The sequence below is a fragment of the Melanotaenia boesemani genome, chromosome 14 (assembly GCF_017639745.1).
Source record: "Melanotaenia boesemani isolate fMelBoe1 chromosome 14, fMelBoe1.pri, whole genome shotgun sequence".
Classification (NCBI taxonomy): Eukaryota; Metazoa; Chordata; class Actinopteri; order Atheriniformes; family Melanotaeniidae; genus Melanotaenia; species Melanotaenia boesemani.
The window spans coordinates 6,627,468-6,646,027 of NC_055695.1; the positions used below are offsets into that span (position 1 = coordinate 6,627,468).

Genomic DNA, 18,560 nt, shown 5'->3' on the forward strand with positions numbered 1-18,560 from the left:
AACCTACTCACTAGACCAGCAGCTATTTACTTCCTCCCTTGGTTTCTTGACTACCATCTCTAGCTGCTTTGCTGCAGGAGGGCACATCTGGGCAGGTCAGGGCAGTGAGTGTACATCTTTGTGGATCATGTGATTACTACTATTATTATTATTAGTATTTAGTTTTAATTGTTTTTTTGGGTCACACCGACAGACTTTCACACACACACACACACACACACACACACACACACACACACACACACACACACACACATACTTGTTTTCCTCCCTCACGAGGCCCAAAAGTTTTACACACAATTGTGGGGTCCCCCCTTTCCAGTGGTTGTAGACCTCTCAAAAAAATCAGGCAAGGCTAAAAAAAAATCTCAATTCCAAACATCACTTTAAATCAGCCATTTTCAACACTTTTTTGTCCATGTCCGTTTTGTGGTAACTTCTGGGGTCCATTTCTAACATTAAGCACTTGTGAGGTCCACCTCACACAAGCCAGATTTTCCGTCAACTGTGGGGTCCATCTCTAACACTCTGTACTTAAGAGGTCCACCTTGATACACATTTACGTTCCACTTTTAATATCTTAGCAGGGACCACTCTTATTTGACATAGACACTTTTTCATTTATCCTTTTACCTTGTTAAAGAAACCAAGTTTGAATCAGGAATTTGTATTCTAAAGTAAACTACTTTGATCTTGCACCACCAACCACCCAGTTCACACCCTTTTTGGCCCCCAGTGTTACTTTTGTAATAAACACACCAGAAATGACAGAAATTGTACTCAGCCAACACTGTATTTTTGAAGAACATTGGCAAATGATACAGAAGTACATGAACGTGTTTTTCGTTTCAGAACTTTCATCTGCCCCACCCAAAAATCAATCTGTATTGCAGTTAGTTATAAAAAAGAAAAAAAAAAGAAAAAAAAAAAACAGAACACTTCTTTAGAAAAAACTAATTAAATTTCTGTGTCCAATATCAGAGGGAATAAAGTGTTTTTATAAAAGAAAAAAAAACAACTAAGGTGGTGGAACAAAGCCATTTCTTTTTACGCTTTTTCCAATAATGCTTCTCATAGCATTTTTCTTTTCATCGCCGTTATGCGATTTTTGATGAAAAACTTGACAGCTCTCCAGTCTCTATTTTTTAGGGCTTCAGGTTCTGCACTGATGCACTGTTCACAGTCTTTCTTACCCGGAACTTGATTCATTATAATGAAATTCCTCAAATGCTTTTGTACTGCACCACATTCTTCTGATGTCCAGCTTCTTTTGACAGTGGTTTGTTTACCTGAGGAAAGAAGAACATCACATTACAGAACAGTAATCCTTATTCAGATTTTTTAAATGATTGGACTGATTGCACATGTGTTGCAGAAGTGACTGTCCCAAACATATGCAAAACCAGATTTATCTATATCTCTGAACTAGGTGGTATGTTGATGTGCCCCTCTATTACTTGCATTTTAGTAGACAACAAACTTAAGAGTTTAGCCAAGTGTCTTATCATGTGCCTAATTTAGCGATGGTGCTCAAGAACAGTTAATAAAGAGCAGTTCTGATCAAAGGGGGGAAAAAAAACAAAACATTGATGACCTCTCTGTTGAGTTGCCCTCTTCTGGTTTAGGTTGCTTTCTCTGGGGGTACAGGCTAGCTGGGATGTCGAGCTGACCTCCCCTTCTGACATCGCTGCTTCAGGTATATCAGTATCTGAATACATAAAAGATTAAACAAAAATAGAAATACTTTACTCATCCCACAAGTAAAGACAAACTTTGCTGGCTGTCACAATAGCAAAACAAAGTCAGAAGGGGTATAAATTCTAAAAATAATGTAGGTCTGTTAAAGATGAGAAAAAACAATACAGTTCATTTTATTCACTATCTGGCGTTTGGCACACACTGTGATAGTACCTTCTTGTTGGGATCTCACATGTCCCTCTGCTGTCCCCTTTGCTCCGGGCACACAATCACCTGGCACAGAAAACATTAAGAGGTTGATTGTAGTCAAATGTACTTAACTGCTCTTCATAAATACTGTTCTGAAAAATAAACTGAAATATTTAAGACAAATTTAGATATTTAAGCCTAGTCATCCATATTGTTTCCATACTTCTACAAAAGAGGTTTTGATAATTAAGATGAGTAATGCCATAAAACTTAATAAAGGTTACGTAGTCATTCCATGTAATCCTTGTTGAAACAAAGTTGTTGCTACAGTAACAAAAATATAAGTATTAGAGGTTATATAAATTGAGATTCTTTTATCCCTCAATGAAAAGCTAAGCAAATGTGAATTGAATTACCATTGCTTACCAGGGTTGAAACAAATAAAAAAAATAAAGACAATTTATTTAAAAGGAAAAAAAATGTTAATATGTAGTAGAACAAAATGGATGCTTCCTTGGAAATGTATCGGAATTATTCTCAACATTCATAGTTTAATCCTTAAAGTGGTCAATAAGTAAGGAAACCATGAATCAAAATCCACGTTTTTTTTTTTTTTTTCCCCCAAGTATTCAGAACTAATGAAAAGGTCATTCATCATGTTAAATTGCAAATGAATACAAATCAAAGCATACCTTTCATGTCTTCTTGGGAACATCCATCTGCACCATCAGATTCTATATCTATAGGATAATTGACACAATGAGTTGAAAATAAACTGGTGTGATCATGACTACCAATATAAACTGCAATATACTCACTTTTCCTCATGGCTACATGGCAGTGTTTGTCTTGGTGGCTTATGCTTCACCCATTGCTAACACTAGCGAAGCGCTAAAGGAGCTACATGATATCGCCGTGCTCCTAAATAAGCACCCAGAGGTTTTTACATGGTTGCAGGGATCTTTAATTCACATAGATCTGACAAACCTCCTACACACAGGTCTCACCATATTTCATGTTACCAATACAATTAAACACTTAAGACTGCATACAGAAACAGCATACAGAGCTGTTCCCATGCCCCCACCTTGGCTTCTTTAACCACATCTTCTTTATGTTGACCCCTGACTACCGTCCAAGACGGAAACAGATCAAGCCAGAGCAGAGAACTGTCACCGTGCAGCCCCATGAAGCTGCCTCTGTGCTGCAGGACTACTTCCAGTGCACTGATTGACAGGTTCCTAGAGAGGCTGCCAAGAGGAATTCTCATATTACTGTCCTCAGCTTCATCTCTAAACTCATTGAATTTGTAACCGCTACCAAAACAGTGATCACCTATCTAAACCAAAAATATGGCTGGATGCAAAATTCAGATCTCTGCTGAAAGCCAGGGATGCTGCATTCAGGTCTTTTATCAGTTCTCAGAGCGGCCAGAAACCAGCTGATTAAAGACATCAAGAGGGCTTTGAACTCATGTTTAGAGAATCCCACATGTAAAAGGGCATTTAGTACTCTCCCTGATGTGCTTCTTTGCCAAGTTTAAGTATCCAGTGACCTCTTCCAGCACCGGACTCACTTTGCTTCCAGATCAGTCTATTTTCACAAAGTTCCACTGAAATGGAGAATTGTCCTGCTGCACTGGTTGGCAGCACAGAAGAGATTAATGACAACTGGCGATCATTATCTGTGCTGAAAAGAACTATTTTCTCAAAAGCTGGTTATTGTGCATTACGTTGGTTCGTGATGGTTGCACCCCCCCCCTACGCAGGGAGACGCATTTGAAGGCGTTTATTCAAGTAAAAGAATCCCACAAGGTAAATGTATTACAAGAATACAACCTGCAGGATGGTGGTGAAGAGGATCACAGAATTTAGGATAACATGACTGACTGCCGTGGAAAATAGGAAGTCACAGTAAGAAATAGTCTGTTTCTGTGGACGTTTGTACCAGCTGTAATGACCTCTGGCTAAGAGATGAAATGACAAATGATGTGGAATTATTTGAGGTTATGGGCCTTTTCAGCGAAATTTGTGAAAACAGACTGTTGCGTCCTCAGCATGAACTCTGAAAAAGTCATTTTTACACCCAGGAGCAATACAGTAGTCCTTCTGTTTTCTCTCCTCCCTTGGTTCACCAGTCTCCATTGTTCACTCTCTCTCACTTTGACACTGACAAGGGGACTAATCAGGACCGAGACACCAACCAACCCTGTGACGTCGCAGCTAACAGTACTGCAAGATGGTGGCGCCCTTGTTTCGACAAATAAAAACGGCAGTATGTTTTTCTTTTATGTTTATATTGGTCACATTTGTTATATTTTTATTGAACGGAATAAGACTCAATCTAGTAAATAATGTTAATTTGGTTGACTGTTTCATTTCCACTTTAATTCTAAAAGTGGTCAATAATTAATGAGAAACCTTGAACTGCCCAAACAATATCTATATGTGCATTTTGTTGTTTTTTTTTTTTTAAATGAAATATCCATAACTACTTAAAAGGTCATTCATCCTGTTAAAATTGTAAATGAATAAATAATAAACACATACCTTCCATGTCCTCTTGGGAACATCCATCTGTACCAACAGTCTCTAAAATGATAATTTACAGAATGAGTTGGAAATCTCAACTGGTATGATCGAGGGTTTATTCAAGTACTACAAAAACAGCAATATTTAGTATGTCGTCAAATATACAGTAAATATTCCCAATTTTGTAACAAGTTATGGTAAACACTATTCTGTTGAAAAGCAGAACTAATAAAATGACAAGCACCAATAATATGACAATTTTAGAGATCTAAAAGAACTTAAGAATTTATTACCGTTTACGTCAAGATGAATTTCATCTAGACTCTTGCCTTTATATTCTCCCAGTCGTCCCTGCTCCATGGCCAGGAGAACTTTACTTATTTTGGCAAGCTGTAGGGTACCTTCTGGAAGCCGATAATGCTTTCTGTGCACTTCAATGTTGTGTCCAAGGAAATCTGCCAGTTGGTCAAGTTCTGTATTCTTGAGATTTAGAACGGTGGACAAAGTAGCAATATGTTTTCTCAGTTTTGTTGATGTGAGGGCTTGGGGATTTTTAATGCCATTACATTCTTTTACAAACTGTCTTAAGCAGTCTGATCCCCTCAGGTAGTAAGCAGAATGTGGAAGCGCAAACAAGTATCCGTTGTCCTTTAACACGCCACATTCTTCTCGTTTTTCAGTTAAGGCATCCAGTGATTGCTTCATGAGCGGAGTGATGAGAACCGGGACTTTTCTTCCTCTTTTTCCAACGATTGTCATCCGTACAAAATGTTGGCAGAGCTTTTGTTCAAGAGCTGTGAGGGCCAAGTTAACGTCCTCATGCGTTTCAGAAGTGTCCTTTGATAAATAGAACGTCAAAGGCATTTTGGACACCTCTCCAGCTCTTCTGCGGTTAAAAAGGATGACTTGTGCCAGGGTAACTTTTGCAAGATCTTTCCAGTTACTGGGTGAAGGCTCTTCTTTCAACATATTAATGTGATGCTGCTGTTTCTCTGACAAGTAGCAATGAAGAATCTGGACATCCTGTGTGAAGGGTAAGACTTGAGGACAGTTCCACTTGGTCTGGTCAAGTTGAGTTAGTGCTTGGCTCGCAATGTCAAATTTCCAACTTTCTTGATATAACTGTGCAAATTCGTCTGCATTTTGTACAGTTTGTTTGTCTTTGATCTTCAGTCCTTCAGATTTAACGAACATGGCCAAGGAATGCAAGCTGTGTCCAACTTTACGGGCAAGAGATGGGCATTGATATCTACCAGTTTCATGGTTGAATCCGGTCAGACGTTTTACAGTAGTGACAACATGACTGTAGTTTTCAGGTTTTATAAGATTCTTGACAGACTTCACAGGTGCAACCTTTTTTGCTTCCAGTAGCAGTCTGCCAAGTTCTCTCAACTTTTGTCGAATGTACTGGTGTTGGCTGATGACCCTCTCATTCTTGCTGAACAACCTGTAACCATACTCAAGAATGCAGGGGTCTTCCTTAATTGCAACTGCAATCTTGTCTTGGTTCATGCAACTCAAGAACCTCCAGTATGCGTCACTGAATCCAGATGGAACAGGTTCAGCAAAAGCACACAAAGCTTGGACTCTTGATTTACCTGGTTTAGACAGCTTGTTTTGAGGCTTGAATTTACAGGTTTGAAAATGTCGCCACATAACTTTCTTCGTGAAGAGTCCATAGCAATATACACAATGTGAAAATATTTGTCCATCGGTCCTTTTATTTGGTTGTTTAAATGGGGTGAGTTTGCCCTGGTGGCTTTCCATAACTTCAATGTTGTGTTCAAAGTTCCCTTTGTTTCTGATATAATCCAACTGTGCTCGCCTTACCTTTGAGTTTTTTGGTAAACTGAAAGCTTTGGCAACATCAACCTTATCCATGTGCTTACGTTGCAAATGTCTTGACATTTTTTGAACAACTTGGTTGCAATACAAACAATGATGTTTCTTGTTATAGCATCTTGAACCATCTTCCTTTTTCAAAACTGGATTTACATAGATGGATGGCTCTTCAAGTGGTGCCATTTCACCTTCATTGGCATCAAGTCTTTGTGTGGAATCCTGACTTGTTTCCAAGCTTTTCCTCCTATCTTCACATTGGCTATGGCTAGAAGTCTTGCTTCTACTCTTAGGAGATTTAATTTTCTTTTGCTTACTTTCCAGAGGACACTCCAAGCTGACATCACTGTCCATGCTTTCCTCCCTGGGATTTGGAATATACTCCTCTCCGCTACTTCCACTGTCGTCTGATCCTATGAGATCGGGCTGAAGCTTTTGAAAACAAAGAAAGAAAGTATTACAACTTGACTATAATTTAAATTGTCTACTGCATCCTGAAATTATATTCACTGGCAAGTATGTTAAGTGAAATTCAGAAAGCTGGAGCTCATTAATGGATTTACAGCTTAATTGTGCAAACTTCAGAGGAATAATGTTTCTACAGTGTTGCGTTTTCAGAGTCAATAACACTTATGCTATGCCTGCCATACAGAATATTGAAACAAAGAATTGTGTAATACCACCAATACTACTTCTACTACTACTACCAGCAATAAAGAATACCAGCTCCAAAGTTCAGGGACAAGTTTTCCAACAAAAAACATTTAAGCACTGAATCAGTCTTATCTTTTTGTATCATTGTTTGGTTTGGGAGCTTAAATCTTTCCAATAAAGAACTGTTTGGGTAGTTTAGTGGAAGCTGCTGGCAGGGCCTTTTGTACATCTTTAAGAATAATGTGAGAAAGGCTGATTCCATATTGAACTGCCTGAACCACGCTCTCCAGAGAGTTTGTCTTTCTACCTTTCAGCTGTCATTTCAGGGCCCCTGTAGGGAGGACAAAGAGACTTAAAGACCCACTCCAATGCTTATTTGGAACTATTTAAAATGTTCTCAGTGGTCTTTGAAGTTTTTGGCCCAGGACTGATTCTGCAGAGAACAAGTAGCTCATTAGTAAATTCGCCTCAGAGTTGTGGACGGAGAGCAGTGCTGCTCAGCAGGGGCTGTCTCCCCATGTCAGAAATTTTTTAGTTTTTTTTCCTGTATCATAATTCCAGAGATTTATAGGAAAACATGGGAAAGACAGGAATAAAAAAGTTTCCACACCAAAATGGGGGTGTGATCTCCAACTTTATTTTTGTCTACAAGAGTGAGAGAGAGAGAGAGAGAGAGAGAGAGAGAGAGAGAGAGAGAGAGAGAGAGAGAGAGAGAGAGAGAAAACGCAAAATGAACGCTGAAAAGTTATTTTGTTTCTGTATTCTCCTGATGAGAGAACCGACCAGTAACCTGCACGGACAAGATATATAGTGGGACGAGTTGTTCATTCGTGCTACATTGATAGCCAGTTGACTGAAAAGGGTTGTTTGTGTGTCTTGCTGCTGAGTAAAACTGAGCAAGAAACACAACTTGTAATGTTAGCAAATGTTAACAGACAGACTTGGTTGGATTGTGCATCTTATAGAAAATTAACTTATTGATAAATACAGGATCTCCATTTGATGGTGTCTTGATAGAAGGCACAGCATCCAGCTGTAATTTGGATTTGCTGGTGAAGCCCATTTTTTTCTGCTGCCAGTTGGTAAAGCATCTTCCTGAAGTGTTGACTGCAAACCAACGTGTGGTTTGTTATATTGTGATGACCTAATCCATTGCTCTCTCACAGCAAAGTTTTTCGGTAAATAATGAAAGACAGACAGACAGACAGACAGACAGACAGACAACTTTATTTATCCCCGAAGGGAAATTGCGTTGTTACAGTAGTCCAGTAATAACATAAAAAATCCAAAGTGGAATAAATTAGAGAAAAAAAAATACGAATACAAGAGTGAATTGGCAGATAAAGTGCAGTGGCAAGATGAAGTAATAATGAAAATAGCTATCCGATATTGATATGTAAATATGACTATGTAAATAAAGGAAGTGCAAAGATAATACAGAATGTTGAATGATGTGCAAAGGATACAAATATTATATAATTGTATATCAGAGCGACAACTATAGGTTGCAGTAAGTACAGTGGTTGACTTAGTCCAGTTGTGTGATCGTGTCTCTGGCAGAGGTAGATGAGTTATGGAGTCTTATTGCAGCAGGAAGGAACGATCTCCTGTACCGTTCCTTAGAGCAGCGGGGTTGGATCAGTCTGCTGCTAAAACTGCTCTTTAGCTTGTCCAGTGTGTTATGGAGGGGGTGGGAGGGGTTGTCCCTGATTGCCAGCAGTTTTGCCAGCATTCTCTCCTCCACCACCTCCTCCAGGGTGACAAGTTTAGAGCCGACAGCAGACTCTGCCTTTCTGATCAGTTTCCTCAGTCTGTTGGCGTCCTTTGCCTTGATGCCCGCACCCCAGGACACTGCAGCAAAGAAGATGGCGCTCGCCACCACAGACTGATAAAACATCTGCAGCATCTTATTGCAGACGTGAAAGGACCTGAGCCTCCTTAAGAAGTAAAGCCGGCTCTGCCCCTTCTTGTAAATGGCGTCTGTGTTGGTGGACCAGTCCAGCTTATTGTTAAGTGTGACGCCTAAATATTTGTATGAGTCCACTGAGTCCACATCTGTCCCATTGATGCAGACAGGAGAGGGCAGAGGCTTTTTCCTCCTAAAGTCCACCACCATCTCTCTCGTCTTCGCCACGTTCAGCAGTAGATGGTTCTCCCCACACCACCTCACAAAGCGGTCCACCAGGTCCCTGTACTCTGCCTCCCTCCCCCCCTCCACACATCCCACAATGGCCGTGTCATCAGAGAATTTCTGCAGATGACACGATTCAGTGCAGTACTTAAAGTCTGATGTGTATGTGGTGAAGAGGAAGGGAGACAGCACAGTTCCCTGGGGGGCCCCAATGTTACTGATCAGACGATCAGACACACAGTTCTGTAATCTCACAAACTGCGGTCTGCCCGTCAGATAGTCGTCTACCCAGGCGACGAGGGGAGCACTCACCCACATGTCCAGCAGTTTGGCCTTCAGCAGTCCAGGCTGAATGGTGTTAAAGGCGCTGGAGAAGTCGAAGAACATGATGCGGACTGATGTGTCAGGTCTATCCAGGGAGGAGTAGGCCCTCTGCAGCAAGTAGATGATTGCATCATCAACCCCAACATGGGGCTGATATGCAAACTGGAGGGGGTCTTGTGATTGGCTCACCAGTGGCCTGAGGTGCGCCAGAACCAGTCTCTCCATGACCTTCATGGTGTGAGAGGTCAGTGCTACTGGCCTGTAGTCCTCCAGTGCAGTAGGACATCCTTTTTTGGGCACTGGGACCAGGCACGATGTTTTCCAGAGCACTGGCACTCTCTGAAGGCGTAGGCTCATGTTGAAGAGGTGCTGGAGAACTCCACAGAGCTGACCGGAACATGCTTTCAGCACATAAGGGCTGAGTCCGTCCGGTCCAGCGGCTTTCCTCTGTCTGAGTCTCTCCAGTTCTCTCTTCACCTGGCTGGATGTGATGTGGAGTCCAGACTGGGGGGTAGGGGGTATAGCAGGTTCTGAGGTGGATGTAAGCAGTGGGCTGGGTGGTGGAGGTGACAACAGAGGTGCTAAGAGGTGTCTGCAGCCGGAGGTGGGGAAGAGCTGTGGGGGCTGTGAGGAAGTCCTGGGGGCAGGAGATGAGAACGGGTCCCAGTAGGTGGTGGTGTTGGTGTTGGTGGGGGTGGGGGGAGGTGGGGAGTTGTTGTGTTGAGATTGAGATGCAGAAGAGGGCCTGCCAGTGGAGGGGGGGTTTGAGTTGAACCTATTGAAAAACATGTTCAACTCGTTGGCACGTAGCTTGTCCCCCTCGGCTGCACCCCCACCTCTCCTCTGAAAGCCTGTGATCTCTCTCATCCCCCTCCAGACGTCCCTGGTGTTGTTGTCCCCCAGTTTGCGTTCAAGTTTCCTCCTGTAGTTGTCCCTGCTCTCCCTTATGCTGTGTTTTAGTTCCCTTTGTACACGCTTGAGTTCAGCAAGATCCCCCGATCTAAAGGCTCTCTTCTTCTCATTAAGAAGGATCTTCAGGTTGCTGGTAACCCACGGTTTGTTGTTAGGGTAGCAGCGAACCTCTTTTGTGGGGATGGTGTTTTCAATGCAGAACCCAATGTAATCAGAGACACAGTCCGTCAGGCCATCGATGTCCTCACCATGTGGCTCATACAGCGCATTCCAGTCCGTGGCCTCCAGCGCTCCACACAGTGTTTCCATGGCCGCAGGAGACCATTTCCTCACTGTCCTCACTGTGACTGGGTGCTGTTGAACAACAGGCTTATATGATGGTGAGAGCAGGACTAGGTTGTGGTCTGACCTGCCCAATGGTGGCAGTGCAGTGGAGCTGTATGCATCCTCAACATTTGCATACAGCAGATCCAAAGTCTTATTTTCACAGGTGGTGCATGTAACAAACTGGTGGAAGGTTGGAAGAGTGGATGAGAGAGACACATGGTTAAAATCACCTGTGATGACGATGAAGGCCCCAGGTTGTTTAGTCTGTAGTCCCGCAGTTACAGAGTGGATGACGTCACACGCTGCTTCTGCGTTACCAGATGGTGGAATGTAAACATTTATGGCGATAACACTGGTAAATTCCCTCGGCAAATAATATGGGCGAAGTCCGACGGCGACGAGCTCGATGTCCGGGATGCAGAGCTGCTCTTTAATGGAGACATGACCGGGGTGACACCATCTGTTGTTTACGAACACGGCCAGGCCTCCTCCTTTCTTTTTGCCGGTCGCGGTGGTGTCTCTGTCGGCTCGGACTGTCTGGAAGCCGGGGATGGTGATGTTAAAGTCCGGTATCTGGTCGTACAGCCACGTCTCTGTGAAACACATAATACTGGACTCTCGGTACTCCCTCTATGTCCTGACGAGCGCTTCCAGTTCATCCACTTTATTTGCCAGTGATCTAACGTTACCAGTGATGACTGCAGGGATGTAGGGCTTAAACTTTCTTTTCTTAATCCTCCGTTTAAGCCCCGCTCTGCAGCCTCGCCATCTCCTCTTAAGCTCCTCGGGTATGTAGGGCCTCTCTCCAGCCGAGAGAGCCGGGTGTCCCAGGGCCATCAGCTGGTCGCGCGTGTAAATAATGCCGGTGGAGATGTAGCAGGCATAGCTCCCAGTGATCCGGAGAGATCCAAGTGCAATTAAAAAGAATAGAAATGTGCAATCCGTATGAAAAGCATCTCACTGTTGTGCGTGGTGATGATGCGCAGAACAGTGTAAAAATAAAGAATTAAAACGCACGAAGAACGCAATAAAAAACAATAAACTAACACAACTGCGTGGAACTACTGCAACAGGCTGCCACTAGGACGGCGCCATCTTAACCATAAGCTAATGTGATTAGCTTTTATCTAAACCCGCTAACCTGCACATAACGTGTAATCTGCGATCTCTTTGTCCTCAGTCAGAGTGGACGGAGAGGGCAAGATAGGAGCTTGTAGCCCCGCCCTGTGGGTTTATGATGCGTAAATGAGGGTCTGTCTGAGTTTGCCTTTTTCTGTCCGCCACTGGTTCAGAATAATTTAAATGCAGAAATACTCAGAAAAGCCCATTTTTCACAAGATATGCCCTCTTGCATCAGATAAATGCCACATGGACAACATGAAAAACATGATTTTCACCAGAGTGGGTCTTTAAGGTGTTGTTTTGTCCCTACTGCTGTTCACCTACTAAAATGGTAATAGCCACTAAGGTGACCTAGTTGGTCTTGATTTTTGTTCAAGTCGAGATTATATTTATTTTTCTTTTTTTTTGTTATCGTTACTGGATTGTGAGAATCAATTTTTTGACTAATGCCATTTGTTCTGATTTTACTTTGGATTATTTGTAATGTATGTCTGTTGAGAATGCAAAACCAATTTCCCTCCGGTAACAATAAAAGGATTGAAAGATAAGCAATCTAAAAACTAGTCTAAAAGACTAATATTTTCCTTACATTGCTAAATACCAAAAAATTAACATGATTTATTAGAATCAGTAGAGAAAAGGAAGCTTACAGGATTGAAACATGCTCTTCTTTGCCTTTGTGATACCATTTCAGATTTTGACGTAGAAGGACCCTCTGTGTTGTCATCATTTGAATCATAGAGAGCATCAGAAAAATCTGGCACTCCATCCATCTGAAAAGAGTAATTAGATTGAGGTTTAGTTGTTCCATTCAGCCACATTTTAGATTAGAGGAAAATATAAAAAATATCGAAAAAGATTTGAGGAGAGAGTTAATCCGATTGGCTGGTAAATAATGTTTTAACCCTGCTTTCAGGTGTGAGGCGCATACCAGAATGCTTTTGGTTCTTCTGAGCTTTGGAACGTAGTCATTATTGTCATCACTATCTTCCACTACACTTTCATTTGAATTGTAGGGGGATTGAGGAGAAGGTCGTACACAATGGCTCTGCAAGAAGCATTATGTCAAGCTAAAATTAAATTAAAACTAAAACTTTCTGTGGACTCCTCGTTAAAGCAAATAGGAAACAGATTATATAAAAAAAATACAAAGAAAACACACATCATTAATATCATATTAGAACAGCATTAAAATGTATGAGGGATAAAATGTTTACCATTCTTCTCTTCTTTCGAACAACCTTGTCACAGTATGCCAAAGAATTGAGATTTGTAGAACCGTCTTCCGATTCATCACTTTCTGGATAGTCAACAAGGGAAAGCCCTTGGAAAACCTAAATATAAACACAAAAGTGAAAAAATCCTTACCAGCAAGGCAATTAAAAAAGCACTTTTGTATCTGAAATATTTAACAATCTCAGTAGTGTACAGGTGGATTGATTTTATGATTTTAAACATATTTGTTTTATTGAACCACAATGGATGTTAAAATGAAGAAAGGAACACATGTCTAATTCAAAAACATAACTTTACAGAAAATATCAATTTAAATAGATAATGAACGACAACTTTCCAATTTAATATTGAAATCAGGAAATTTTACAAAGTTTCATGCAGGTTTAGGCTGGGTCACAGTAACTTACAGGTGTATACCGTCCACCATGTTAGAGATACCTTCATAATAATGAAGCAAATCAGGACGTATTCAGCCATCATTGGAATACATTAAGGTTTAGTGATCCCAGTTGCAGCAACTATGATGTAAAATCATTAAGAATTAAATCTAATCGAGAAGAAATATGCATGCAAGTATAAATTAAAATAAAAGTAAGCTGGCCGTCAACTAGAGCAGTTTTTCTCATATTGGGGTACATGTACTCCTTGGGATACCCAGAGACACTACAGGGGGCACATTCTTAGTTAATAGAGCTGAATTCCATTTGTATTATGATGAGGGTTAGTTAGATGGTCAGAATTACAGCACACATGTGGGAATGTACATGCATGAACATTTAAAATAACAGCTTGAGATAGCTCCTGTATGTTGCTGAAAATGTGCATGTCTGACTAAAAGATAACACCTTCCACCTCCATTTGTCTATACACTGCAATACTTATTCACATTTATATGTATTTTATTTAGTTAAAAATTCCTTTAAGCAACCCCCTGCAGTACTCTGCAGAACCATGAGGTTTACAGACCCCCTTGAAGACCTCTGGGTTGACTGTACATAACTAACGACAACTTTCCAATTTAATATTGAAATCAGGACATTTTACAAAGTTTCATGCAGGGTTTAGGCTGGGTCACAGCAACTTACAGGTGTATACCGTCCACCATGTTAGAGATACCTTCATAATAATGAAGCAAATCAGGAAGTATTCAGCCATCATTGTGTAGCACTTGTCTCCTGATATAATAATAATTTACTGTTAATAATGTGAATGATGTATACTGGGAGACTGACTTAACTTTGGGCCCTGTTTGGAAGGTTCTCGACTCAACTGAGAGGTAGAGGTCTTTTGCAATAATTAAGAAACACACCTGAAGCACAAAATGGTTAACAGGTACCTTGTATTACCATGTACAACATAAACATGACAGAAATTAAATGAAAAGTCACTTGTTTACAAGTGTTGAGGTTCACATAAAGGAGATATAGTTAGAAAAAAACTACTTTCCTCATAAGAAATGAGCGATGAGTAATTTTCCCAACCCGAGTGCACTCGTATTTAAGTTCCTTATCCAAATTCTGTAAATACTGGATCCAGATTAGGGCTAATATGATAACAAATCAAACAAACCAGTTCAATAGTTAGAGCCCTATATTCACACAATCAATTAATCACATTCATCACTAGCAGAACAACCAGATAACATTACACTCACATCTGGACAGTTGGAGTCCTTCCACAGCACAGGCAGTGTGGATATCAACTTGGGAAAGACAAAAGGGTGTCTTTTGGGGTCAATAGTCAAGTCAAATAAAATAACAACAAGTCAGTCTTAAGGTGAACGCTGTGCACGTGTTGTGAGTTCACGTTATGGTGGGTTCTGGCTGATAGTTTGTGGTGTTCTTATCCTACCACCATAACCTTGAGGAAAGTGAGGATATCCTTGTATGGTGGAGGATGCAAGCAGCTTCTCAAGACCAATCCTTCAACAGGTGCGAGGATCAGGCAGTCTCATCTGGGTTGGCTCGCCATCGATGCTTCAACTCAAACCCAAAAACCTGGCCAATTCGGGAGTTTAACTCTCATGAACGCCGTTCAGAAAGCTCGATCAGCTCAGCATACCAGCTCACACAAGCAGCGTGTCACCATCGTCTGTCCGTTGTTTCTCAGCAGAGGCTGCTCACAGTCCTACAAGTGCTCTGATTGGGTAAAGCACGGCTGAGCAAGCAGCAAGCTCTGCTCTGATTGGCTGAGGCACATTTTCACTTCAACCCTTTATCACCTGGGTTACACCCTCCCCTCCTGAATCCATGCACGTCCCGTTGCATGTACTACCAGGCTGTGCAGTCACAACAGGGAATGTTTGGTTGGGAAGTAAGTCTGGGTCATACCCATTTAAAGCATCCGTATAAGCCACTGATAACTCTTGGAAAAGAGCTTGTACAATGGAAATTAAAGGGTTGCCTATTTGAGGATAATGAAACCTTTTTGGTTTCTCTCTGTGCCTCTGTGATCGTCTGAGCACAGTTTCAGGTTCCTGGTTTCTGACAAAATCAGGCTGACTGTCCAGTAGCACATCTGCTGTGTTTACATCAGTACTTTCATCACTGTGACATTTAAGGTTTTCTGACTCTTCACTTGGGGCTGAATCGCTCTCTTGTTCCTGAATTATGTCCAGGGAGGGACACGGTTCATCAAGAAAAGCTTTAGAGGGGGTTTCTGATATGTCTGGTGCACTGTCTCTATCAGGAAACATCTCTGGGGAAAACTGACTGTCAAGAACCTCATTCTCTGCAGTGGTTATTTCAGTCGATTCCCCTGCAGGATCAGGAGTAACCACATCCACCCTTTCAGTGTCTGAGACTTCAGGTGAATAAGGTTCCTCAATCAGCGGATAGTCAGCAGTGGGTCCAAGTAAAGGATCTGAACTCTGAGGACAAGCCTCATCGGTCTCAGTTTCCCCTTCTCTGGTGTTTGGGAGGTCATATACAACAGAGAACCTGGTGGTGGTATGACACAAAGGCTCCGGGTGGTAGATGGGAAGTTCATCCTCCCAATCACTGGAACAGACAGCTTCATTCTCAGTATCACCCAGTGTTTGCCGCGTCCGCGGCCGTTGTACAGATTTGGGCTGAGGAGGCTCTCCTGCTGCTGTAACAGGGAGAAAACTGCAAGGTAACAAGAGATCGCGATGTAAAGTCCGCACGGGACCTTGCTTGGTCTCAGGTCGCACAGTATAAACTGGGAGCGTTCCAAAGCACTTTACCACAATGTGGATATCTGCTTCCCACTTATCTGCAAGTTTATGCTTACCCCGTAGTCGCACACTTCTCACTAAAACTCTATCCCCTACTTCAAGAGTAGAATTGGTCACTTTTTTGTCAAATCTGGTCTTATTTCTTTCAGCCACCTTCTGGGCATTCCGAGAGGCTAATTCATAGCTCTCTGCAAGCCGGGCCCTGAGGTTTTGCACATACTGGGAATGTGTCTTTTGCTGATTTTCCCGGAGAGGCAATCCATAAGCAAGGTCAACTGGTAGTCTGGGTTTACGCCCAAACATCAACTCATAAGGAGTGAACCCCGTGACTTCACTTCGAGTACAGTTATACGCATGTACTAAAGGTCTTACAAACTCTTTCCAATTTGATTTCTGTTTGTTTTCCAAAGTTCCCAACATGCTTAACAGTGTTCGGTTAAATCTCTCCACAGGGTTACCCCGAGGGTGATACGGGGTGGTCCTGATTTTCTGGATACCTGAAACCTCACAGAGCTCCTTGATGAGTCTGGACTCAAAATCAGGACCTTGGTCACTGTGTAACTTTTCAGGTATACCAAAGTTCACAATAAAGTTATCCCACAGACATCTGGCAACAGTTTTTGCCTTCTGGTTGCTTGTGGGAACGGCAATGGCAAACTTAGTAAAATGATCCGTTAACACAAGGATGTCCTTTGTGTTACTGCTGTCAGGTTCAATAGTAAGAAAATCCATACATACTAACTCTAGTGGTCGTGTAGATTTTATATTCACCAGGGGGGCTGCTTTTTCAGAGAGACTTTTTCTGCGCACACAGCGGTCGCAAGTCTTCACCTTGCGCTCAATGTCGACGGACATTCGAGGCCAATAGAACCTTGTTCTGACCAGATCTAAAGTCCTATCGATCCCCATATGTCCCATGTCATCGTGCAAACTCTGCAAAACTGATGCTCGAAGCTCTTCAGGTAGGACTAACTGGTAAGTGACAAGGTTGGTATCATGAATCCTCCTGTACAATACCTCATCACGTAGCTCCAATCTGTTCCACTCCCTTAAGAGCAGAGGGAGCTCTGGCAGTTCTTTTCGCACAGTGGGCGGTGGTTTTTCTCCAAGTTCCATCTGTGCAATCACTTCTCTAATAGAAGGATCAGCTCTCTGCTTCTCTTTCAGTTCAGAGTGAGAAAGGATAGGGATGACTGGCAAACCCTGCTGATCCTCTTCAGCATAACCATCTGGAATGACACTGGAAGAGACTGTAAGCGACTCAACTAGAGCAATACTACAGTCACTGGAACAAGCGTCATCCTGGACCTTAATAAGGTGGTTCTGACAAATTGCATAGACAGCATCTTGGTCAACCACTTCTGCAGTTTCATCATCAGTCAGGTGTCGTCTCACAAACAGATTTATGCGCTCTTGCTCTTTCTTTGCCAGAATATCGTCAGTGAGTTCTGCATGGGGTCGTCTAGAGAGGCCATCGGCATCCAGATTTTGTTTGCCTGCACGAAACTGGAGTTTGAATGAGAAGTTAGATAAAGCCGCCAGCCATCTATACCCAGTTGCATCTAACTTCGCAGTGGTAAGTATATAGGTCAGAGGGTTACTGTCGGTGACAACAGTAAACTGACTACCATAAAGGTAATCATGAAATTTCTCCGTTACTGACCACTTGAGCGCAAGAAACTCCAGTTTGTGGGCTGGATACCGTGATTCGCTTCTTGACAGACCTCGACTGGCAAAAGCAATGGCTCTGAGTTTGCCTTCTTGTTCCTGGTATAATGCTGCTCCCAAGCCAGTTGTACTGGCATCTGTGTGCAGGATGTAAGGCTGCTGTGGGTCTGCAAAACCAAGAACAGGTGCAGTGGTAAGTTTCTCAATAACCATCTCAAAGGCATTTTGGCACTCAGGTGTCCAGCGGCTCTCAAAAGGTTGCTTAGGATCATGGTACTGTTCTTGTTTCCCTGAAACCTTTGAACCTTTGCGATTTGGAGGATATCCCCGAGTCAGGTTATTTAGCGGCCTAACAATGGCTGCATAATCCTTAATGAAGCGGCGATAGTAGCCTGAGAAGCCTAGAAATGCTCGCAGTTCTTTTAAAGTTTTGGGAATTGGCCAGGTCTTTAAAGCCTCCGTCTTTTCTGGGTCTGTTTTAACACCATGTTCAGAAACTATGTGCCCAAGATAGCGGACATTTGTCTGAAAAAACCTGCACTTCTCAGGAGATAACTTCAAGCCATACTCCTTAAGGCGGTTGAGCACACGCATAAGCCTACTCTCATGCTCTTCCAGAGACTTGGAGAAAATGATCAAGTCATCCAAAAAGACGAGAACCTCCTTCAAGTTCATATCACCTAAACATTTCTCCATTAGTCTCTGGAAGGTACTGGGTGCGTTCGTTATGCCC

The 18,560-nt window shown here is 42.2% G+C and overlaps 1 protein-coding gene across 7 annotated transcripts in view; it reads right to left on the reverse strand.

Annotated features, from left to right (window-relative positions):
- Window positions 1–614: 614 nt before the first annotated feature.
- LOC121653336 overlaps window positions 615–18,560 on the reverse strand; it is a 26,379-nt gene continuing 8,433 nt past the window's right edge. For 3 of the 7 annotated variants that reach the window (XM_042006741.1, XM_042006742.1, XM_042006740.1), the window contains exons 2-7: window positions 4,712–5,441; window positions 4,437–4,478; window positions 2,580–2,627; window positions 1,912–1,971; window positions 1,595–1,708; window positions 945–1,289 (exon numbers count right to left, since the gene is read on the reverse strand). In XM_042006741.1, the coding sequence (XP_041862675.1) occupies window positions 1,072–1,289; window positions 1,595–1,708; window positions 1,912–1,971; window positions 2,580–2,627; window positions 4,437–4,478; window positions 4,712–5,441 (1,212 nt within the window). In that variant the 3' untranslated portion in view covers window positions 945–1,071. Of the gene's footprint in view, window positions 826–944; window positions 1,290–1,594; window positions 1,709–1,911; window positions 1,972–2,579; window positions 2,628–4,436; window positions 4,479–4,711; window positions 6,690–12,377; window positions 12,501–12,658; window positions 12,776–12,944; window positions 13,062–18,560 lie in introns of those variants that run through there. The other 4 variants (XM_042006737.1, XM_042006743.1, XM_042006738.1 and 1 more) reach the window with 4 other exon arrangements.